Source organism: Sus scrofa, chromosome 1 (genome assembly GCF_000003025.6).
Source record: "Sus scrofa isolate TJ Tabasco breed Duroc chromosome 1, Sscrofa11.1, whole genome shotgun sequence".
Classification (NCBI taxonomy): Eukaryota; Metazoa; Chordata; class Mammalia; order Artiodactyla; family Suidae; genus Sus; species Sus scrofa.
In genome coordinates, this window is record NC_010443.5 from 119979966 (window position 1) to 120005747 (window position 25782).

Here is a 25782-nt window from a genome sequence, read left to right on the forward strand (position 1 = left end):
CAGATAGAAAAATTCAATATAGTTAAGGTGTCAGTTCTTCCCAACCTAACATATAGATTCAATGCAATCTCAATCAAAATCCTAGGAAGTTATTTTGTAGGTATCAAATGAAGACCTGATGTATAGCAGAGGGAACTCTACCCAATATTCTGTAATAATCTATATAGGAAAAGAATGTTAAAAAATGGATTTGTGTATAAGTATAACTGAATGTCTTTGTTGTATAGCAGAAATTATTACAACATTGTAAATCAACTATAATTCAATAAGACTTAAAAAAAACTGATTCTAAAGTTTATATGGAGAAGCAAAATAGTCAGAATAACCAATATAATATTGAAAGAGAAGAACTCTATTGGAGGACTGACACTATGTGACTTCATGACCTAAAGCTACAGAAAGCAGGAAAGTGTGGTGTTGGTGAAAATATACAAATAGACAATGGAACAGACTAGGGAATCCAGAAATAGACCCATGTTTATATAGTCAACTTATCTTTGACAAAGGAGCAAAAGCAATAGAGTGGTGCAAAGACAGTCTTTTCAACAAGTGGTTCAGGAACAAGTGGATATCCATATGTTAAAAGAAAAAAAAAAAGAATCTAGACATAGACCTTATGCCCTTTAAAAAATGAACTTAAAATGTGTCAGGACCTAAATGAAAATGCAGAACTGTAGAACTCTTAGAAGATAACATAGGAGAAAAATCTAGATGACCTTGGGTTTGGCAATGAATTTTTAAACACAGCACCGCAATGAATTTTTAGACACAGCACCAAAGGCATAATCCATAACAGGAAGAACTGATAAGCTGAGCTGCATTAAAATTAAAAATCTCTACTCTATGAAAAATACTGTCAAGAGAATGAGGAGACTGGAATTCCTGCTGTGGTGCAACAGGATTGGCACGGGTTCATTCCCTGGCCCCAGCTCAGTGGGTTAAGGATTTGGCATTGGCCACAAGTGCGGCTTGGATATGATCCCTGGTCTGGGAACTCCATATGCCACAGGGCAGACAAAAAAACAAAAACCAAAAAAACAGGGAATGAGGGGATAAACCACAGACTGAGATAAAATATTTGCAAAAGACACATCTGACAGACTCACAGATATCAAGATCGAGCTGGTGGTTACCAGTGAGGAGATGGAAGTGAGGAGGGCAAGACAGGGGTAGAGGGGAAAAAATGGTTATTACGGGATTATATAAAATCATGTGTGTGAAATTTGTAAAGCATTATAGAATTTATTGTTATTATTATTAGTTTTGTTTGTTTGCTTGTCTTTTGAGTTTTTAGGGCTGCACCCATGGCATACGGTGGTTCCCAGGCTAAGGGTCTAATTAGAGTTGTTGCTACTGGCCTATGCTAGAGCCACAGCAACACCAGATCTGAGCTGTGTCTGTGACCTACACCACAGCTCACAGCAATGCCGGATCCTTAACCCACTAAGCAAGGCCAGGGATCAAGCCCACAACTTCATGGCTCTTAGTCGGATTGGTTTCCACTGAGCCATGACGGGAACTCCAGCACTATAGAATTTAAAGAATCTTTCATTCACTAAAAAATCAGGAAAAAAGAGACACATCTGATAAATTTTATCAGACATACCTGATAAAATCCAATATATACAAGGAACTCTTAAAACTCAACAATAAGAAAACAACCTGATTTTAAAAGCAAGCCAAAGAACTTCATAGACATCTCAACAAAAAAGATATGCAAATGACACATAAGCATATGAAAATAATGATATGTCAGTGTGGGTTCACCAGTTGTAAGGAATGTATCACTCTGTGAAGGATGTTGATAAGGGGGAAGGCTATGCAGGTGGAGGAGCAGGGGGTATATGAGAAAACTCTGTACTTTTCTCTCAATTTTGCTATGAACATAAAACTGCTCTAAAAAAGTCTTTAAGGAGTTCCTGTCGTGGCTCAGTGGTAATGAACATGACTAGTAGCCACGAGGACACGGGTTCTACCCCTGGCCTTGCTCAATGGGTTAAGGATCTAGCATTGCCATGAGCTGTGATATATGTCGCAGACACCGCTTGGATCTGGTGTTGCTGTGGCTGTGTTGTAGGCCGGGAGCTGCAGCTCAGATTGGAGCCCTAGCCTGGGAACTTCCATATGCCACAGGTGCAGCCTTAAAAACAAACAAACAAAAAAAGTCTTTAAAAATATTAATGATAAATGTGTGCATGTAAAAAAGTCCAGAAGGTTATGCATCAGACTTTTAATAACAAACACATGGAGTTCCCATCATAGCTAGCAGTTAATGAACCCGACTAGCATCCATGAGGATGTAGGTTCAATCCCTGGCCTTGCTCAGTGGCATTGCCATGAGCTGTGGTGTAGGCTGCAGATGCGGCTCGGATCTGGTGTTGCTGTGGCTGGGGTGTAGGCTGGTGGCTACAGCTCCAATTTGACCCCTAGCCTGGGAACTCCATATGCTGCGGGTGCAGCCCTAAAAGACAAAAACAAAACAAAACAAAACAAACATGTCAGAATTATCCTTTGATATTAAAGTTAAAAGGATGAACATTTTTCATCTGTATGCATAAGAAAGCCAGAAGGAAAATAAAAGGAATACTGCTCATTGTCTAGATAAATTACCTAGCATAAACAATGGTTGATAAGTATCCTGCTGAGACTAGAAAGCATTGCTCATCACCATCAAAGAGCATAAAATATAATTTTTTTTTTTAGGCTGCACCCATGGCATATGGAGGCTCCCAGGCTAGGGATCCAATTGGAGCTATAGCCTCTGGCCTCTTCCACAGCCACAGTAACAGTGGGACCCAAGCTACATCTGCAAACTACACCATAGATCACAGCAATACCAGATCCTTAACCCACTGAGCGAGGCCAGGGATCAAACCCACATCCTCATGGATCCTAGTTGGGTCTGTTAACTGCTGAGCCACGAAGGGAACTTCATAAAATATAGTTAATCTAAGAAGAGCTGTGATCTTTTGTGAGTTTTCATAGCATCTGAATCATACTGTACTGAAATTACCCGATTATTACTGTTATTATTATTATTTTTGCTTTTTAGGGCTGTACCTGCGCCATATGGAAGTTCCCATGATAGGGGTCAAATGGGCAGCTGCTGGCCTGCAGCCACAGCCACAGCAACCTGGGATCTGAGCCACATCTGCGACCCTACATCACAGCTCTTGGCAACGCCAGAACCTTAATCCACTGAGTAAGGCAAGGGATCGAACCCACAACCTCATGGTACTAATCCGATTTGTTTTTGCTGTGCCACAATGGGAACTCCTGAAATTACCTGATTATTGATCTGTGCCTCCCATGGATAGATAACTTCCTTTGGGCAGAGACCACCTTTCACCTTTGTACCTAAACCTAGAACATTCTTGACATGGCAGGTATTTAGTAAATGACTGATGCATGAATGAGAGTGTAGTGAATTGTACATTTTTCCAGGAAATGGTGGCATAGAAGACAGTGGTCTGGAATGTTCCAGGCTAGCAAGGCCATGCCAAGTGTGTCTTTCATGCTCTCTGGGAGGAGTAGGTATTCAAATGCTAAAGATAAGCATCCTTGCTGAGATGAAAAGACATTCAAATAGAGAAGGAAAGTTATTTAAGATACTACAGTTGATTAAATGTCAGGAACAGGAGTTTGCATTGTGGCACAGTTTCAATCACCAAAACACAGGTTCAATCGCCAGCAGAGCCAGAACACAGGTTCAATCGCCAGCCTGGCACAGTGGGTTAAAGGATTGTGGCTTGGATTTGATCCCTGGTCTGGTAACTCCATATACCGTGGAGTGGCCAAAAGGAAAAACAAACAAACAAACAAACAAACAAACATAAAACCACTGTCAGGAATATAAAACTCTGTCTTCATTCTGTGTTGACTAGTCAACCTTTTTATCAGTAATTTCCTCTTTTAGCTGAACAGACAGACCTACCAAGAGAGTGTATCCTGAGCAAAACACACTACTTGGTATGAGTTACACCTCCAGACAGAACTCCCAGTATGGGCTACTCCACTGTGGCTTTATTGCTCAGAGCCCAGTGTTCCTTGACAAACTGAAAAATCTACCTTCAAAGCCTGAATGAATTCTGGATGAATTCTGGACACCCCAGGGGGCCCAGTTAATAGGCCTCTCTCCTCCAAAAATACCCAGTGGCTCCCAAGTTTCATAAAACCACAGCTTTCTGTCAACTTACTTCTCACAGGCCCTTTGCCTCCTTTTGTGCCAGTTGTTTCTTCATCAAACTTGGGATTGTTGAGTAGATTGTGTACTCCAAGAACAGCTGAAAGCGAAGATAATCAGTGAATAAACCTTATATTTGGGGAATCGTACTAACGTGTCCACATGGTTAATTTGCCCCTCAAAGAACAATTCTTCATGTCATAAAGAGAAGTGTCCCTAGAGCTCTCTTGCCTTGCAAAGTGATGCATGTATAGTGTTAAATGAGCTTATTTAACACCCCTGCCCCTGTCCAAGACCACGAGCAATTTCACTGGTCTTTCTATATCTTCAAAGGTAGAATCATGTAGGATCTGAGGGACAATGGTCTAGTTATGTTTCCAGACTGAAAATCTGCTTAGACTTCCTAGTTATGATTCACCCCCTCCGTTTTCTTATCTTTAAAATGTAGGACCCAGTCTAAGGATATTTTAAGATCTAACATTATATAGACTGCAGCATGCAGTTTTTCCAGAGATAAAGAGCTGAAAGATCATGGGCCTCTAACAATGTAAGCCTCCCCATCTCTCCCATCTCAGGACCAAAAAGAGTTGTCCTTTCTCCATCTGGAGAATCCCAGGGTGGGAAAGGAGACAAGCAGGCTGAGATTTTGAGTCTCCTGCATTACACAGAACTTGCACCAGGGGGCAGTACAATATGTAGGAGACAGCACCGGGTGGGGGGGGATGACAACACTGAGCACGCTCCAACTGCAACTGTCCATTCGGCTTTCCCTTTGGTAATTAAATTCCAGGTAAAAAATTACAAGCGGCCACCTGAGGAAGGATCCCAGAATAGTCTGCCAACAGGTGTCAGAGGCACATCTCTGAGTTCCTCATTGGCTGTAATCTACATCCTGAAGGAGGAGGAGCCAGCACAGCCTAGAAAGGGCACATGTTCAAAGCCAGCGAATCTAGGGGTTAAGAGTGGCAGTCAGGGGAGATCAGCTAGAGTTTAAATCCTGACCGTCATGTACTATCTGTATGAATCGAGAAGATGTTAAATGCCTCTGAGCCTCACTTTCCCCATCTGTAACACAGGGATAATAATTATACTTTATCTATTATAATAGTTAAGTGATTTCCTATGCATTAGGCACTGCTCTAAGTCCTTTACAAATTCCTGTTAAAGAAATAAGAATTTGGCGTCCCCCTAGTGGCACAGCGGAAACGAATAGGAATGATGAGGTTGCAGGTTCGATACCTGGCCTTGCTCAGTGGGTTAAAGATCTGGCGTTGCCATGAGCTGTAGTGTAGGTTGCAGACATGGCTCAGATTTGGCGTTGCTGTGGCTGTGGTGTAGGCAGGGAGCTGTAGTTCCAATTGGACCCCTAGCCTGGGGACCTCCATATGCCTCGGTGTGGCCCTAAAAACCAAAAAAGAAAAAAAGAAAAGAAAAAAGAAATAAGAATTTGTCACTGTGTTTCTGGCATGGTCCAGGGAGAAGATGCCCTGTGTGATAAATACAAGCCACTGAGACCAGGCAACAAACATATCTTGCTCTGGCCCCATACTCACTAAGCAACTTCTGATGGTAATTTGGCTCCCACTGCCAAGTTATAATTTTTATTTTATCTGTTTCCTTTGCACTGACTAGTGGATCAGTCTCCACTGCCATGCCCTGATCTGACTGCTCCTACGTGCACTGATAAGATAAAGTCTCTAGACCAGCAGAGTTGAGAATTAAGACTCTGGTGATGGCCAGAATGCAACATGGCCACTCTGGGAGGTGCTGTCTTGAAGGTCAGCTTCTGCCCCCTTGATGAGCTATATTTCTGCTCTTCACCTGCCACAGCAATATGCGCAGGCATTGGTACACTTTCTTATCTAAAGCTCAAAGATGGCAGCCTATTCACTCACGGGCTGCTCTTGATCTGCCAGACAGATCTACCCTAGAGAAGACCCTTCCACCTGACCCCCAGCAGGGCTCCCTTCTGAGTTCTGAGGGAGCACTTGATGAGGGATGGAGGCTGAGCAAAGAGGAGCTTTCTATTGGGATGATTCCCCTGGTTTTATCATATGAAGTGGAGGGTCTAGTATCTTCTACATGACTGATGTTTTTCTCTTTATCCTTTCTTAGGCATTTCCTGGGACTTGAAGCCCAGCCCTGCATTCTCCCTCTGGGCAAAACCAGTGGAAACCATGCAGCAACCCTTGGGGAGAGTAGTAACCATGGCAGGCTCACGGCTGCTCATGGCTAAGAAGAACAGTCACTACAAAACACCCTTAAACTGGGTGAGGCAGGTGCCTCACCTCCTGCAGTGACTTCTGAGGGGTTCAAATATGTGAATTTAATACTGACTATAGATACCATCACAGAAGAAACCAAAATGTATCTGAGATGGTTGGCATGCTATTGGAATAAGGTATACAGCTGGTTCTCCTGGGAGGTAGGAGACTGGTTATTATTACTTACATCTTCCAATGGAATAAAAATATGAGAAATCTTGCCAAAGCTGAGGACTGTTCTTCAAAGCACCTCTATCCTGTGGGGACCTAACATAATGACCCTAATAATCCAAATTTCCATCCAATTAGTATACACACATGTTCTATATGCATGGAATCTTTTTCAAAGAAAACACGAAATGGGGCTTAGGTAATTAGAATGAGAGACATTTTCCATTACATATTCTTTTATACTATTTGGGTTTCTTTCTACCTGCATGTCTAAACAATTCACATAATAGTAACAATAATTATTGGAGTTCCCGTTGTGGCTCAGTGGTAATGAACCCGACCAGTATCCATGAGGATGTGGATTTGATCCCTGGCCTCACTCAGTGGGTTAAGGATCTGGTGTTGCCATGAGCTATGCTATAGGTCGCAGATGTGACTCAGATCTGGTGTTGCTGTGGCTGTGGCCCTTAGCCTGGTAACTTCCACATGCCTCGGGTGCAGCCTGAAAAAGCAAAAGCAAAAACAAAAACAAAAAACCAATAATTATTATATTATTGCTATTGTTAAGGAAACTAGAAAAGGTGAGCTGATTGTGCTGAATATGGATTTACCTTACTGGGGAAATGTAACAGTGAGCTGCTCCTGCTCCATGGTTAGGATAACCATGTGGGGAAGAGCAAGAAGTTTTGTGATAGAAATGGAAGTTCTGTGGTGACAAAAGGCCACATGTGAAAGCTCCTAAGAAAGCACAAGGGCTATTATGTTATTTTATTACTTAAGTTCTCAACATTTCTCCAGTCATTCTCTGTGATTTCTCACAGTAACTCTTGAGTTCTGCAGGACAGGTATAATTGAGGGCACTTTACAGCTGAAATATGGTTTTACATTTCACAGCTGAGATACAGCAAAATGTCTGCTCAGAGGTGAAGTCACCTGTACCCAGCCTTACAGCTGCCTGAGGGCTGAAGTCAACCTGGTACTACAGTAGCAATTAAGAGTTACACAGGAGTGCAAAGGCTGCTTCTCAGGGGTCAGTGCACACCTGGAGGTCACAGAGAAGGACAGCAATGTTTCCCAGAGCTGAGGACTAACCTGCAAGGTCATAGAGTTCGGTGTCCGAGGCGCTGGCCAAAGCTTCTTCCAATTCTGGGTCCAGGGTCACTTTTTCTTCTTTACGAGTTTCTACAGGCTTTTCTTTGGGGATAAAGACTCTCCCTTTAAATCAGAAGAGAAACAAAAACCAGAGCGTGCTGCCGCCTTGTTCTAGGGGAAGTGAACTAACCAGAGAATGTGCAGCTCTGACCATTAGGTGCAGAATCATTGAACCATTGCATATCTAACTGGGATTCCTTAATTTCTGGGAAAGAACGTGAGAGGAGGAATCCTGCTTTCTGCAACAGAGCCACACAGTGGCTTCTCCCTCCCTGTCATGGGCAGCACCGCCCTTAGACCTGGTCAAGGGGGCTCCCTGCCACGGTCCCCTACTTTAGAGGGCCCAACTTTGGTCTATTTTGGATGTACCCCCTCCCCACTCCCTCCATCCCCACTGAAGGAGGAGTCACAGGGACAAAGAGACATTCCTATCCAGAAGACAGGCCACCTGCTGGACTACCCAGGTACCTGGGTCCCTGAAATTCCCTGCCAAAGAACCCTGAACCTGCTTCCAAGGTCTGTCTGAGTCCCTTCCCCCTGTCCATCCTCCTGAAGGCAGGTCACACTGGGGGTGCATATGCCCAGGCCAAGGGCAGGTGTCTGAGAATGTGGATGAAGCTTGGATGTGTAGGCTCAGGTGTCAACTGTGGTGCCTGAGGCCTTGGGAGCGTCTGGCAGACCCATATCCCCATGTGGTACTCTGGAAGAATACTGGCCGAGGTATTTTTGGAGGGGGAAAAGCACATATTTTAAAAGTTTGTTAGCTTCTAAATCCTTGTGAAAATGGCACATAGACTTTTGTGTTCTTGCCTAAACCCTGCATAAGAGGGGCAGATTCATCCAAACAGTCCCTAGGGTTCCTGAAGGACAAACTGGTGATCCCCTAGAGTTTTCCTCCTACCAATTGAGATTGCAGGCAACCGGGGTGCTGTATCTAGGGTCACCCGACCATTGTAGTGACCTGGGGACACAGCCACCTCTCTAGAGCACACTAAAGTCAGTCTGATATAGAAGGAAAAATCGGGGTTGTCATCTTTAGAGATGTGCAGCTCTGAGCAGGAAGGTGTTGTGCTTCCCACATATGCATTCTCTGCCACCATCTACCACTTCATCCTGTCAGTCTGATTCCATTGACTTTGCCCCCTACTCACTTCTGAGCACCCCTCACCCTGCCCCATGCCCAAACCTCTGGACTGATGATCAGCGTGCTGGGAGGATGACCCATTACCTTAACCTCCAGACAGGCCAACACATCCAAATCTCACTTGTGCAATGGCTCATGGAGGTAAACCCAGGCCATGCCAGAGCCACCACAGCTACTCCAGACCTACTCACACTCTTTTCCAATTCCTCCTGGCTTTGAGTCTTGGTTTCTCTCTTTGTTAGAGCTGCTCTTACCTCTTGGCATGATCTCTGAAACTGGCCTTCTCCGTTTTGATTGTTGGCATTCCCTAAAGGCTCAGCCCTCTATTGCTTCTCCTCTTTGTTACCTAGAACTGACAGCTGGCTCCAGCTTCAACCAACTGGGACCCAAGCTTTTTCCAGGTCTCCTGGGCTAGCCTGGCCTTTCCACTCTCGCAGAAAAGGAAAGGGTCAAAACCCATGTTAGTCACTCCCTCATGAAAACTCTCCAAGAGATTTCCTTGGTTATAGGGCTGCGTACCTTCCGCTAGTTTACCAGATCTTTGAATGGTTGGATCTTTAAACAGGGGCCAGGTAGAGCTGTGCACCCCAAAGAGGCACCATTGCTGTAGTCAGCCTGGGGTATCTTGGCCACAGGGTCTCTATCACTGACCATCACATAAGCTGCCATATTTCCCAGAAAGAAGGGAAATAAAACAGGAGAATAGCCAGAGGATAGAAAAGGAAAATAAAAAAAGAATCAATCAATAACATCTCAGACTCTGAGGCTCCTCTGGGACTTGATTTTGCATAGTGTCTGCAGCTTGAAGCATTTTCTTTCTGGCTCTATGATCTTGGATCTATAGTCAAAATAGAGTTTCTGAGTTCCTAATTCCTGGTGCCATTTAGAATTACTCTGAGCACTAGGTATACAGGTGGCCCAGCTCTCAGTATTGAGGATAACTGCTGCTGCACATCCTGGGGTCCAAATGAATGACAAGTCCTAAAGGGATAACCTGAGGGTCCAGGGTACACACACAGTGCTTGGTGTTCAGAACTGAGGCTGGGTGGCCCTTCTCCTGAGGCCCTCAGGACAGCCTCCCACTGCTCCTGGGTCATTGCTGATCTTACAGAGGCCCTGCACATAGCTCACTCCCATCCTTCTGCTCTTCTTGGAAAACTTGCTTTCTGCTCATTTGGCTCAATCGTGTTGCTTCTCAGTCTTCTCTGAAGCCCCACTGTGCAGCTGTATACCCTTCCTGTACCCTGTTCATTACTCTGACTGCTCCTGTATTCCTAACCCCCACGGACCATCTGTAGGTTAATCTGGATCAAGAGATATCTATGGAAGTTTGTTTTCTTTCTTTCTTTTTCTTTTTTTGGCCATACCCACAGTGTGCAAAAGTTCCTGGGCCAGGGATCAAACCCATGCCACAGAGGCAAACCAAGCCATTGCAGTGACAATGCTGGATACTTAACCCACTGAGCTACACGGAAATTCTTTTTTCTTTTGGAAGATTTGACATTATAATTTATTTTTTCTTTCACAATTAAATTAGTCTAACAACACCAGGTTGCCATAGAAACAGCTCCATATTTCTACTGTGATCCTTGGTTATTTGCCCAATTTATTACTGTCTGACTTTCCTTTCTTAATAAAAGGCAGCAGCTGGAGAGTCAGTGCTCCTGCTCCCCGTGGTCGCAGTACAGAAGCTTAGAGGCAGCGTTCATTTGAACCCACATTTATCTAGTGACTCCCATGTGCCCATTTCTGTGCCAGGATGCAAGAGAGACACAAAAGGAAGAGTCATAAGAAGAAGACACTGAGATGGGAAAAGAGCTTGGCAGGTGTGCGAAGCTGAGAGAGGACAGTGGGGGAAGGAGAGATGCAGTCAGAGAGGAGGGCGGGTGAGCCATCACAGGACCCTGAGGACCATTTGGGACTTTAAGCGGGGAAGTGAACGATCGAATTCTTGCTTTTAAAAGACTATAGTTGCCCTGAGGTTATCTGTGAGTCAAGTTATATCTTTGGGCCCAAGTCACAGTGGATAGCTGGGGAGCCTGGACAGGCAAGTGGTAGCCACTTTTCCTCCAAAGAGGAGCTCAGGGTCTGCAGCTAGGGAGGAGGGTTTTCTGGTCTTAGTTCTGAGCTTGCTTTCTGTGTGCAGAAACAGCCCCTTGCTCCTCAGGCCCTCCCAGGTCTATTAGCATGTTTCTCCCTAGATCACACACTCCTTGAGGGCAGGGGGATCTTATTTCCTTGGGGTGCCAGCTTCTGGCACAGGGCTCTGCACCCAGGAGGTCCCTGAAACATGCTGGATGAACCGATGATTGATGACACTGGTTTCTAAGGGAACAGAGGCCACGGCCTAGACCTCGAGTGGGCTTCTGCAGTTGGGAAAGCCCAGGGCTAACTCGAATGCACCAAGGCCATAGGACCCTCTTTCAGGATGGATGCTACTTCACATTCCCAAAACTTCTTCTGTGGGGCTTAGGGTTTTTTAACAAAACTAATTTCAGTAACATCACACTCCAAATATTCATTTAATTAGCCTACCTATTCCTCCCTCTGCCCCCAATACTCAAGCAGATTGAGTTATGGTTACTTGCATGGGCTTCAGGAATCAGATTCATACCTTTCTAATGATAATTTTCTTTCCTTTGAACTGGTAGCTTTTTGTACTGTTGCTGTTCAGATCTTCTTTAATTTCTCTGCACAATATTCAATAGGTTTTTTTATCGAAGTACAATTGATTTACAATATTATATTAGTTTCAGGTGTGCAATACAGTAATTCAATATTTTTATAGATTAACTTCATTTAAAGTTATCACAAAATAATGTTTTTGTTTCCCTGTGTAGTACAATATATCCTTGCTGTTTATTTTATACATGGTAGTTTGTCTTTCCTAATCCCACATCTTTATCTTGCCCTTGCTCTTTTCCCTCTCCGCTCTGGTAACCACTAGTTTGTTCTACATACCTGTAGTTTTCATATTCTGCCACAGTTCTTTTTTTTTTTTTTTTTGGCTGCACCTGTAGCATGCAGAAGTTCCCGGGCTAGGGATCGAACCTCTGCTACAGCAGCAACCCAAGCCACTGCAGTGACAACTCTGGATCCTTAACCTGCTGTGCCACAAGGGAACGCCTTTTTAATTAATAATCTTTATTTTTGGAGCAGCTTTAGGTTAGCAGAGGAAAGTACATAGAGTTCCCATATGCCCCCAGTCCCTATACTCACAACCTCCCCTCTAATGACAGTGCACCTGCAGCACAGTGTATATTTTTGACAACTGATGAACCTACATTGACATCATTATCACCCCAAATCTATAGTCTACATTAGGTGTGAGTCTCTGGGTCTGGACAAGTGTATATGGACATGTATCCACCAGCCATGATTCTTTGTAATAGTGAATCCAGTTCACAGGCTTATTTCCCACTTTCAGGCCAGTTCCTTTGCTTGATCTCTGTGACAATACCTTAGGCGCACCTATGTCTTCAGAAGCTGCCTGTGGTCCTTACCTTTCTTTTCTCCAGTGAAGGGCACAAAGTCTTCCCTGTCTTTCTGCTCTAAAGCCTCTTTCTCCAGGTACATGAGGAGGTGCTCACGGTCAAATGGGCCGGTGGCTGCTTTCTGTGTCTGATCCTTCTGTCGAAATCCAGCTGGCAGCAGTGCACTCTGACAAGACAGGGGAGTGAGCATAAAGGGAAGTGTCTGCCTGAATGATCCATGTTACCTCCCCCACCCCTGCTGTATGTGGAGGAAGCGGGGAGAGGACACCTGTGCAGAGATGTGGGTGTGAGCCAAGGGCTGGGTCTCTGGCATACCTTGGAGGACCTACTTTCTCGAATGTCGTGTGCTGAGAGGGGGCTCCCAGTGAGCTCAGGCAGAGCACAGGTGGCTGGGCAGCCTCAGTCTCCTGCAGCTGCCTTCTAGATCATGGTAACAAAAGGCCAGTCCCCATTCACTGCCTCTTTCCTCATAGATCCCACTTAGGTTTGGCCAGGTCTGTACCCAAGGTGCTCCCAGGGAGGCATACGGAGGAGTCAATATGGCCACACTCCCTTATTTTATTTATTTATTTATTTATTTTTTGTTGTTGTTGTTGTTGCTATTTCTTGGGCTGCTCCCGCGGCATATGGAGGTTCCCAGGCTAGGGGTTGAATTGGAGCTGTAGCCACCGGCCTACGCCAGAGCCACAGCAACGCGGGATCCGAGCCGCCGAGCCGCGTCTGCAACCTACACCACAGCTCACGGCAACGCCGGATCGTTAACCCACTGAGCAAGGGCAGGGACCGAACCCGCAACCTCATGGTTCCTAGTCGGATTCGTTAACCACTGCGCCACGACGGGAACTCCCCACTCCCTTATTTCTAACCTCTCCTGGGAAATACCAAGGCCAAGCCAGTACATGAATATTATGGTAGATGTTGATACCTGCTTGGTTAAGCTTAGAGGTTCCTTTCTTAAGTTAAAAAATAAAAACAGGGTACCTGTATGTTTTAAAGTACATACAATATTCCAAATATCTGGCATATCAGAATATCATATAAATATTTTTAGTGATTTTTTATTCATAGTGAAGTCGCTATTTAAAATGCCTCTGGGATTTCCTGTCATGGCTCAGTGGAAACGATTCTGACTAGCATCCATGAGGACAAATGTTCAATCCCTGTCCTTGCTCAGTGGGTTAAGGATCCGGCGTTGCCGTGAGCTGTGGTGTAGGTTGCAGACTCGGCTGGGATCTGGCGTTGCTGTGGCTCTGGTGTAGGCCGGCAGCAACAGCTCCGACTGGACCCCTAGCCTGGGAACCTCCATATGCTGCGGGTTTGGCCCTAAAAAAAAAAGATGCCTCCAATTCTAAGCTTAAGATAATACCAGCAGTGCTGAAGAAAGTACTTGCTAAACAATCACTATAACAAGCTACTTACCTTTTCAAGAGTTCATAAAAATATAAGCTCAATTTAAATTTACTTGATATCATAGCTACAGTTATTCTAATCTATCCATTGCTATGAGAGCACCCAAGATTTCAAGTTGTTTTAAACATGTTAAAGAAATGGTATATAAGAAGGATCTGCTTTGGGCATTAAAAACCTGGTTAAATACCATCTCTGACATTTGCCAGTACAGCATCTTTTGTAAATTACTTCTCCTGGTCTGTTCCCTCATTTATGAAATGGGCATCATACAATTTACCTCAAGGGCTTCTAGGCCCAAGAGAGTATATGACACATAGAAGAGACTCCGTGATATCTGTTTCCTTTCCCTCTTTCCCCAAGTCAGACTAGTCTTTCTTCAGCCAATAGAAAATATTCTCTCCCATTTACATTAAACTCGTTTTTGAAAAATACAACTGCCCTATCATATCACAAATACAGCTACTGAGGCTCTTGATGGGTTTATAAAAGTAAGTGACCCAGAATGAATCAGGAACAAACACGTAATTTCCATCTGGAGCTCCGGGATTTCATTTGTTTGTTTTTGTTTTTGTTTTTTTGGCCACACCCACAGCCCTTGGAAGTTCTCAGGTCAAGGATTGAACCTGCACCCCATCAGCAACCAGAGCCACAGCAGTGACAACGCTGGGTCCTTAACACACTGAGCCACCAGGGAACTCCTGCACGCTACTCTTTAAGGACCACACCACACCATTTATCCTGTCCTATTACTAACCCACTGCTTCAGTTCCAGGTCACTCACCTCGGGATCTAGGTCATCAAGAACATTTTCCAACTGTTTCAGTTCCTCTTCTGAGAGTTTGCCAAGAAGCTCATCTTCATCAATGTTCTTGTATTTCTCCAGCTCTTTTTGAAAAGGGAGTGCCATGGTTTCTCATGTGCCTTTTTCACGGGCCATGAACATTTAACTGTGGCAGCTTCCTGAGACTTCAGAATACCACTAAGAAGAAAGAAACACTGTTATCTCCTTTCTGTAAATGGGACTTAGCAGGAGACAGGGCTATGCTACCTGCCAACGGAGTCTCTCCAGTGGATGAATAATTCAAGAAAATCAGTACTATTACTTTCATCTGCAGAGTGGTCTGACCACTTACAAAGGTTTTCATATACTTTATGTCACTTATTCAGATCTTTACAATGACCTGGAAAGGAAGCCTGGATAGATAACAATATCCCATTTTACAGATGAAGACGCTGAGGTCAAAGTGGCTGAGTGCCTTGCTTGAGGCCCCAGAGCTGGGATGTGCCAGGCCCTCGAGTCCTTCCCACCATACTACTCTGCCTCCTCTGGCTCCCACAGAAAACAATGAAGAACAATGCACCAATTGTGAGGCAGTTGTAAGAAGCAGACTTGTGCCTTTTCACAAGGAGGGTGATGCGAAGAATACAAAATAGGATTCATTCAGGAAAGAGCCCTTGGACTGTCTCTGTGAGAAAGCATTGTCCAGAAACCCCTCCGCAATTAAACTAAGTAAGAGCCTGAAATCCCGGCTACTCTCTCCACTTTTCTCTGCCTCTCTTTTCTTCTCTCTTTACCTCCCATTCTTCTTCTAGTCCCATTTCTTTTTTGGTTTCTAGCCATTCTCCTTAATTCTTTATAACCCTAGTGCATTCTGTTTTCAGTCTCCTCCTTTTATATCACCTCCATCCTAAACTTCTACTCAAAATGAAATTTTTACTCAATTCCTTCTTTTTTGCAGAAGATTTTACAGAGCTTCCCTAGAGAGATAATACTGCATTCAAGAAAGAGCAATGTGCTTAACTGATTATGTTTCTTCGGCCAAATGAATATCAAGCAGATCTTTCAAGGTAATGAATATTTACTGTATACCTACTATTTGCCAAGTATGGTTCTAGAAAACAGAACTACACAGATAAACAAGATAGGACCCCTTCTCCAAGAGATCATAGCTCAGTGAGACATATATATGATACTATAATACTATTTGATAAGTGTGTAGACTAAGAATGCCACCTGCCATATCAGCAAACAAAGTATGTTGTGGACATCAAGACTTCAGCCACCACAGGTGCCCCCAAAGCTGTATTCTGAGGGGACCCAGATGGGAAAGAACAGGATACTGGCCTTAGGTGGCCAAGGTGCATATCAAACAACGATTTCAATAAGCTCAGACTTTTGTATCTTTCCCACACATAGAAAAGCACTCAATTCATCAGCTTGAAATGTCTGTTTTTCTTTAATTAACCACAATTTTTTTTTGGCCAGAGGGGTGCAGTGGTTTGATGTGGGATCTCAGTTTCCAGACCAGAAATGAATCCGGGCAACAGCAATGAAAGTGCCAAGATGTAACCACTAGGCCACCAGGGAACTGCCAACAGTAATCTTTTGATGTTCCAACTACCTGGTTTTTGTTGCAAAACCCTTGTATATTCTGGCTCCTCCCATACCTCTTGGGAACAGTTCTTCAGAACTGTCTGAGAGGCTGCCTCCCAGGCTTGAGTCCTCAGAAAGTCTGCTGAATAAAATATAATTCTTTTAGGTTGTGCTTCCCCGCCCCCATCAATGAATGTTATAGGAGAAGTCATGTACACAGTAGGTTTAAGACACATGAGGAAACAATCATTGGATGGGGGTGTGGTGGAGGCTGTTGCGGGGAAACTGAAAGAAGTGTTTGAGCCTTGAAGAAGAGGTCCTAAGGTGGATGTGGGCAGGGAAGGGTCCTTCCAGGAAAAGGGAACAGCATAAACAAAGGCACGACATGACGTGTTGGTGAATGGTTGTTGTGGCTAGAGGGGAAGATGGGGTGGGGGAGGGGTAGAGAGCAGATAGAAGTAAAGATGAGAAAGGTGCATCTGTGAAATCTTCCCTCACTGCCTTGCCAAAGAACCTGGGCTGTATTCTGATGTGGATGGGAGCCACTATAAATTTTTCAAGTGGAGGAATGATCTGAGAAGCTCTGTTTTTAATAAGGTAATTCAAACAGTAAGAATGAAAAACAGGCAGTCGTGGAAAGAGTTTGGTTGTACGCAGGGCACTTAAGAGCTATGACAGTGTTGTTCCTCAGTCTTTATTTGAACTGAGCACCATGTTCAAGCATGTGGTTTTCTATTTTGTTGTGTTTTCCCTATACAATGTAATTCTTTCCCTTCTACAAGCCCACCTTCTTTTAAGCTTCAATTACAATATTCCAGTAAAAAAACAAAAACAAAATAAACAATAAAGCCCCATCCCATTAAGTCAGAAAAACCAAAAGAAAAACCAAGTGGACCATGTACACTTTGTTCTAGTCCTAGCTACCACTAATTTACTAGGATCGCAAGCTGCCAGGCTCTTAGCCATCAAATGGATTGGTTGAACTACCCTATCCTACAGACTCCAAGATGCACAGTTTCCCACATTTACCACTCTGAAATTGAGGTATGTGCTACAACTGATGGTCCTACAATTATTGTTGATCCAGCAGCAGTCAAGATGTGATATTTGTGACTGCCAACATATGCATAAATATCAAAAGCACCAGATCTGAAACTAGCAAAAGGGGCCTCAGGGAGCTGAAAAATAACAGGGACTTTTTTTTTTTTTTCTCACACCCATGGCATATAGAAATTCTCAGGCTAGAGATCAAATCCAAGCTGTAGCTGTGACCTATGCCACAGCTGTAGCAATGCTGGATCCTTAACCTATTGCACTGGGCTGGGGATTGAAGTCATGCCTCAGCAGTGACCCAAGCAGCTGCAGAGACAATGCTGGAATCCTTAACCTGTGGCGGCACAGTGGGAACTCTCTCAAGGACTTCTTAAAATAAAGGAACACTCCTTAAAACTGAATGGGTAGGGAGTGGGAGAGATGGTGACTCAGGTAGCGTAAATGAAGGTCCAGATTAGGCCAGTTCCCCCTAATTTACAGAGTGGATTTAAGAGCCAATATCAAAAGGTTTTAGTTCTTTTACAGATTTTTTTTTTTTTTAATTACCACCCTTGATGGCACAGCAGAGGTATGGTATGGAAATAACCAGACACTGATGAGTGTGAGTCAAAAAGTGATTCAAAAAGTTGAAATCTGAACATGAAGAAACTTTAAAAATATTAACTCATTTCACTTCCATTTTCCCTTTTTTTTTGCATGCATGGGGTGATATATGACTTTTAAAAATCTATTTGTTGGAGTTCCCGTCGTGGCTCAATGGTTAACGAATCCAACTAGGAACCATGAGGTTAACCTTGCTCAGTGGTTAAGGATCTGGCGTTGCTGGGAGCTGTGGTGTAGGCCGGCAGCTACAGCTCCAATTAGACCCCTAGCCTAGGAACCTCCATATGCCACAGGAGCGGCCCTAGAAAAGGCAAACACACACAAAATCTATTTGTATTCATACCAGCTTTATTTGTAATAGTCAAAACTGTAAACAACCTGAATAATCATTAGTAGGTGAGTAGATAAACAAATTGTGGTATATCCACATAATGGAATCTACTCAAAATAAAAAGTAATGAACTACTGAAACACACAATGACATGGAAGAACCTCAAAAGGATTATACTCAATGAAAGAAGCCAGACCAAAAAGAATCTATACTGCATGATTCCATTTGTCTAAAATTCTAGAAAATGTAAGCATATATATATCTATGACAAAATAAATCAGTAGCTGCTCAGTGATGGGAGAGAGGTAGGGAAGGGAAGAGGGAGGATTATGAAGGAGCATGAAAAAACTTTTAGGGGTTTCTGTATGTTCACAATCTTGGCTGCGGTGATGGTTTCACAGGTGCGTGCATATGTTAAAACTCAAACTATCACTTTAAATATGTACAATTTACTGTATGTTGAATAAAATATTTCAAAAAACATTTTGAAATATTCCCCCAAAAATGTATGTGTAAATCTAAAACAGCTCTTCAATAAAGCAAATTTGTTGTTGTTGCTGTTTTGCTTTTTAGGACTGCACTTGCGGTATATGGGAGTTCCCAGGCTAGGGGTCGAATCGGAGCTCCAGCTGCCAGCCTATGCCACAGTCACAGCAATGTGGGATCTGAGGCACGTCTGCAACCTATACCACAGCTCACAGCAACACGCTATACCACAGCTCACAGCAACACCCTATACCACAGCTCACAGCAACACTGGATCTGTAATCCACTGAGCGAAGTCAGGGATCAAATCCTCATCCTCATGAATATCAGTCGGGTTTGTTACCGCTGAGCCACAACAGGAACTCCCCAAAAATTACATTCTTAAGAAGGCATAGGTCACATTTTAATTGGCAGCATTTTTCTTCTCAATGGTATGTAAATTACTGGTGTATTTTACAACTGATGTTATCTTAGAGTTGATAAGACTTCCTTTGTAGTTCTAGTCCAGGATTCTACAACTATTCCCCAACTTCTTATCTTCCCCTGAAACAGACTTGCTCTCCTGGTTTTCTGGATCAGTCCCTTTCAAAACTCAGGCCATTGAGTTTCTTCCCCTTCTTTCCATGTCCTGTTGGTTAGCACCTCCTGTGGATTCTTCCTGCACAGTACTTTCACATCATCCTTGCCTGTCACTCTTGTTTTACATCTTTGTTCCTTTGGATCTGGAGTACTGTCACTGCATCCTGAAAGGGTGCTATTCTTCCCTCTAAGCCACCCAGAGCACCACAATCAGATCTTCTTTCTTCACACTGCGAACAAGGCTCTTCCCTGGTTAAGGACCTACAATGATTCCCTCTTGTCTACAGAATGAAATTCATATAGTCTAGCATCCAAAACTCCCATTATTTGGTTTTGACGTGCACTGTTTTCCATCTTCATTACTTTCCTAGGGAGCCCTCGAATCCAGCCAAAATGGTTTACTCACTCTCTGTGCTTGCTAGAATAGTTTCCTCAAGATGTTCACATGCTGAATCTAAAATATGGCACAAATGAATCTATCCACAAAACAGAAAAAGACTCACGGACATAGAGAAAAGAATTGTGGTTGCCGAGGGGAAAGAGGGAGGAGTGGGATGAACTGGAAGTTTGGGGTTAGTAGATGCAAACTATTGCATTTGGAGTGGATAGACAACGAGGTCCTGCTATACAGCATAGGGAACTATATCTAGTCTCTTGGGATAGACCATGATGGAAGCTAATATAAGAAAGGGAATGTGTATATGTATGACTGGGTCACTTTACTGTATAGCAGAAGTGGCATAGTATTATACTGTATAGCACAATACTAAATTAAAAAAAAAAAAAAAAAAGACGTCCACATGCTAATCCCCAGAACAGCCCAGGAATGTGTTACTTTACGTGGCAAAAGGGACCAGGTGTGATTAAATCAATGATTTAACGATTTTTTTTTTTTTTTTGCCTTTTTAGGGCTGCACCCACAGCATATGGAAATTCCCAGGCTAGGGGTCCAATCAGAGCTATAGCTGCTGGCCTACACCACAACCACAGCAGTGCCAGATCCGAACTGAGTCTGTGACCTATGCCACAGCTCATGACAATGCTGGATCCTCAACCCACTGAATGAGGCCAGGGATCAAACTGGCATTCTCATAGATACTAGTCGGGCTCATTACCACTGAGCGAAGACGAGAACTCCAAATCAAGGAAAGTCCAGGGAGACTATCCTGGATTATCTGGGTAGACCCAATGAAATTGCAAGGGCTCTTAAAAGATGGAATGGGAAGGCAGATGAGTCAGAGAATGAGATGTGATGACAGAAGCTGAGGGACAGAGTGACACAACTGCTGGCTTTGAAGATAGAGGAAGGGGCCGAGAGCCAAGAAATGTGTGCAGCCTCTAGAAGCTGGAAGAGGCCTGGAAATGAACTCTACCTAGAGCCTTCAGAAAGGACTGCAGCCCTGCCAACACAGTGATTTTAGCCCAATGAAACATACTTTGGATTTCAAACTTCCAAAACTGGGCCATAACAATTTGTTATTAAAGCCCCTGAATCTGACAGCAGTAATAGGAAATGAACACCCTCTCTTTTTCATACACTTCTGTTTTCCAAGATAATTATTCTGGATATCTTGTCTGCTGCCTCCATTCACTCCCCACCCTGCTCTGTGCCCCAGGAAGATGAAGTATTTATATGACATTAAGGGACTTCCTTGCTCTCTGGCTTCTGTTTGGATAACAGGAGGCTCTAGCAGGAAACCGGGGGCAGGAGAGGGAGGTTGGTCTAGAAGACCACATGGCCTACCAGGAAGCCCTCTCTACACAACTGTACTCTCCCCACCCTGCTGACTTCAGGTCTGGGGGCGGAGAAGGGTCTCTGTGTGGCTACTGCCAGATTTCTGCCTTGTTGGCTTCCTCAAACCCTCCCTACAACTTTGTAAATAGCCTCTTTATTAAAATTCCTTCAAATTATTCAATTTGAGTGTGTCCTCTGTTTCTTGCTGGGGTCCTGGCTGATAGAGTAATATTACTTGAATGCCCTCTCCATTCTCATGGCCTACTCATGTGCTCTGCTTTTGAGACCTGGCTCAGATCCCAGTCTGTAGGACTATGGAACTCCAGGGCTGAGGGAAGCCTTAAGCATCATCTAGTCCAGCAACATAGAGGGTTTATCTCCTGCTTCTCTCATCTCTTCTTCTTGGCCTCTTGGTAATTCTTCTTCTACCTTAAATACTGGCATGTAACAAGATCCTGTCTTAGTATTTCTTTTCTTATATTATACATTCTCCCTGGGGAAACTCATCCCCCTCTAAAGGTTTCATTATAATCTGTATTCTGAAGACCCCCAGATCCATATCTTTGTTCGAGACTTTGTTCCTTGACATATTTCCACTGCCGAACCAACACCTCTACTTGGCTGAATCAGGCACCTCAAACATCAGAAGTACTCGATCATCTTCCCTTCCTCTCCTCCAGAATTTTCAATTTCAGGAATTTGGCCAAGAAATGAGGGAGCCATCCTTGGCACCTTCTCTTCCTTGTCTCCTCACCACCCATCAATCACCAAATCTGATCCTTATCTAAACTTGCTAGGAATCCACCCACTTCACCCATTGGCACTGCCACATCCAGTCTTAGTCTATTTTGAGTCATTCTCTATACAAGTGGCCAAAGTGAGCTTTTAAAACAAGCTTGCTGTAGTTACTGAAGCTCCTCCAGTGCTTATCCTTTGCCTTGAGGATAAGGTTCAAATTCACAGTCTGGTCTCTGTCATCCTCATCAGCCTCATCCTGCACTGCACTCCCCATCTCCTCCTGGCTCCAGCCTCCTGGACCACTGCCAACTCCTGGATCACACCTTATGTTGTTTCCTCCGCTCAGAGCATTCTTACCCCTTCTCCCTCTGGCTGACTGCTAGCCTCCTCACCTTCCAGTCTCCATGTAAGCTTTAATTCTTCAGAGAGGTCTTGTTCAGACCCCCAGACACGTCTGAGTCACTCCCCACCCCATGGTGCACCACTCGATCACAGCTCTCCTTGACTTTACTACAACTGCTTGTTTTATCTCTGTCTTCATTGCTAATCTCTGTGAGGGTGAGGACTGTGTCAGTTTTAGTCACTGTTATAATCCTGGCTCCCAGTACAGGTCCTGACCCAGAGTAGGCATCCAATAAATATTGTGCAACGGACATTAAATGAAGGAAATGAGCTCAGAGAGGTGAAGTGACCCCTGGTCCAGAGCTCATTCACCATATCTATGGCCTCGACTCTGTCAGGGAAATTTCTGACACCAGTTAAGCCCACAGAAGTTGCTCTGCTTCCTAAATCCATGGGCCTAGCCACCAGCTGGGTGCTCAACCCTATCTGATTACTTTTCATCTATGCTTCGTAAATGGTTCTCTCTCTAACCAACTCCCAGCGAACAGGGATGATGCCCTCATTCTTTATATCCCTGGGCTTATCGTATATTCACTCAACGAATAGCTACTGCAAGCACACCTTCTCCAGACACTGCTGGGACAAGAGCAGTGAACAAAACAGAGGATAGCTTGTACCCTAACTGAGCTTACAGTCTGGCAGTGAGAGAGGCATTAATTAAGTAGCTACAATAATGTGTTAATACTACGTAACTGTACCTGTTAAAATGAATTGCATACATTGTGTCAATGCATTTGGGGGGGAGGGGTCTCAAAACCAGAGGAGGGGAAAAAAACAGTGCATCCTCTGGAACACAATTTTGACTTGAGGATTGGGGGAAAGCTGGTTTTATTTTATTTTATTAAAAAAATTTTTTTTTCTTTTTGTCTTTTTAGGGCCGCACCCACAGCATATGGAGGTTCCTAGGCTAGGGGTCCAAAGGGAGCTACAACTGCCGGCCTATATTACAGTCATAGCAACACCAGGTCTGAGCCACATCTGCGACCTACACCACAGCTCACGGCAACACCAGACCCTTAACCCACTGAGCGAGGCCAGGGATTGAACCTGCAACCTCATGGTTCCTAGTTGAATCTGTTTCCACTGCACCATGATGGGAACTCTGGTTTTATTTTTTAATAACAAATACAGATATATGCGAATATACCACTCACATGGCTTTTAAAGTCAAATCACAGGTTTCTGGCTTGTGGCTGGTCTGCATTAGCCGCCACCTGGGCCTCAAAAGGTTCATTTTTGTCCTCTCCTCCTGTGAGTGATGCTGCAGTGGAAGGTTTGCCAAGCACTGCCATAGCCTCGCCTCCCACATGGCAAGCTCTCAGTGTGCAATGAGAGAATCATGTGCACCCTGAAGTGAAGGAACAGCAAACAGGGCTTTCAGGAGGCCAGGGGGCAGGTATAGCAAGCTGGTTAGGAAAATGGAAAATAGGAGCCAAGACTTGAGCTGAGGGAAGGGTCGCTTTGGCCTTCTGACAAGTCTTCCTGTTACCCAAAGATACGAGCCCTGGGAAGGAACACAGGGAGTGTGGCTTTCTTTGCTTCTCTTTCCACTACCTTATTTGTATAACTGTTGTATGAAGGAAGAAAATCATATATACCATAAAGTGCCCAGCCTTTGGCCCACACAGACTTAGAACCAAAGCCAAAACAAGCAGCCTTATTTCTTAAACCCGATCCAAACCAAAGACCACTTTTTACAAAATAGTAAGCAAAAAATTCTCAGAGAATCCAGTGGCTGCGTCACTTTGCTGTATAGCAGAAATGGAAGGAACATTGTAAATCAACTATAATTTAAAAAAATAAAATTCAAAAAAAACCTTGTGAAAAGTTTTTTAAATGAATAAAACAATTACTTTGGTGTACCTACGTATCTGGGAAAGTGACAAAGAACTGCACACGGAAAGGGCAGACACCACACTGGGAGGGAAAGGGGGTTTGATTGGAGAAGGGGGACTCAGGCTTCCACTGCCCTGCTAAGCAGAGTATATACTAAGTGAGAAGTTGTTGTTGTTGTTCTTCTTCTTATTATTATTTTATGGCCACACCTGCAGCATATGTTAGTTCCCAGGCTAGGAGTGGAGTTAGAGCTGCAGTTGCTGGCCTACGCCACAGCCACAGCAATACCAGATGCGAGCCGTGTCTGAGACCTACACCATTGCTCATGGCAACGCCAGATACTTAACCCATTGAGTGAGGCCAGGGATTAAACCTGCATCCTCAAGGACACCATGTTGGGTTCTTAACCTGCTGAGCCACAACAGCAATTTCTGTAATAATTTTTAAACAATTAGTGAATCATTTGGCACAAGAACCAAATCTACATTTCCTACAAACAGTAAATTAGAACAAAATCAGCTTATCAATATATCCTCCAACAAAACAGGAATTGATCCTATATATTTAATTCCTTTCTAGCTGCAGGCAAATACAAAGATGTGTACAAAACACAGAGCCTGCGGTTTGGAATCTAGCTATTTGAAGATGGCCCATTTAGGTCTGTTTCTTTTTTTAAATGTCCAAATGGCTCCTGCTATATTTTGGGAAATATCTGCAGGATATGAAGGGCAGAAAATGGACTGTGATAAGGAGGAATTTTAGGCAAAAGAAAATATGAGAAGGCAATTGGAAGGGGCAAGCTGAATGGGGAATGAGGAACATATCTTAGCAGAATGAAGAGTTGGTATCTGAAATTCTTTGTTCCTAACTTCCCAGTCTTATGACACAAAAGTTGCCATAGCTCAAATTGTGCTTGAAAACAGTCTCCTTTTAAAAACAATATGAGCCACAGTAACCAGCCCTCTCCAGGTTTGGACAAGCATAGAAGACTAAAAGCCTGGGCCTTGGAGTCCACCAGCCCTGGACCTGATGGTTACAGATCCTCGTGTGAGTGACAACCTCTCTAGGCCACTGTCCCTTCCTCTGTAAAACAGCAAAGAATAGTGCTCCTCTCAGAGGGTGGAGGTGATGCCTAATGTGATGATGTCATCCCAGGCTCAGAGGCTGGCCCTCCATCAAAGCCATTTCCCTTGTGTCCTTAGTCTGGATATAATCTTCTATTTGGGCTCTTTGTTCCCTCTGTTATCTTTGTCAGGATGTGTTGAATGTGGAGAGGCAGCACTCCAAAGGGGTCCTGGGCCAGCACTGCCAGGTGGAGCCAGCCACCATGTCTAGGCTGGACTAGCACAGGATAGGTTTCCATCTGGGGAGGAAGTTGCCTAGAAGCTTCCTGCTGGGGCACAAGTGCTCCAGCACAGAAGTCTTACTGTCTGCCCTGACTGCCACCTGGTTTCCAATTCTCTTGGCAGGTCCTACTCCCTGCTGCTGCCCTCCCCCTTTGTCTGGCCCAATTCTCTGTTTTCTGAGGAGTTTCTGTTTCTTGACTTCTGTCTACCTCCTTGCCTTCCACTTAGGTGTCTGGGTCTTCTTAGCTTTCAACTACCTATTGGTTCTAGCCATGTCCCCGCATCTTGACTTTGGGAAATTATGGTCTTCTCACTTCCTGGCTGGTACTATGGCTTCTCTATATTTTTTCCCTGATTCAACATGCCCTCCCGGCTTCTGCCTGTTCTTAACCTATCTTCTCTCCTTCTCTGGCATCTTTATCTCAGTTAGATTTGTTTTGTTTTTTCCTCTTTTTTCGCTGCCCCACAGCATATGGAGTTC

At 44.0% G+C, this 25782-nt stretch overlaps 1 protein-coding gene across 3 annotated transcripts in view; it reads right to left on the reverse strand.

The window, feature by feature from the left end:
• Window positions 1-25782, reverse strand: part of TMOD2 (tropomodulin 2) — a 52790-nt gene that overhangs the window by 23383 nt on the left and 3625 nt on the right. For all 3 annotated transcript variants that reach the window (XM_001925676.5, XM_021095391.1, XM_013992992.2), the window contains exons 2-5: window positions 14600-14797; window positions 12418-12574; window positions 7711-7833; window positions 4197-4283 (exon numbers count right to left, since the gene is read on the reverse strand). In XM_001925676.5, the coding sequence (XP_001925711.1) occupies window positions 4197-4283; window positions 7711-7833; window positions 12418-12574; window positions 14600-14725 (493 nt within the window). In that variant the 5' untranslated portion in view covers window positions 14726-14797. The remainder of the gene's footprint in view (window positions 1-4196; window positions 4284-7710; window positions 7834-12417; window positions 12575-14599; window positions 14798-25782) is intronic.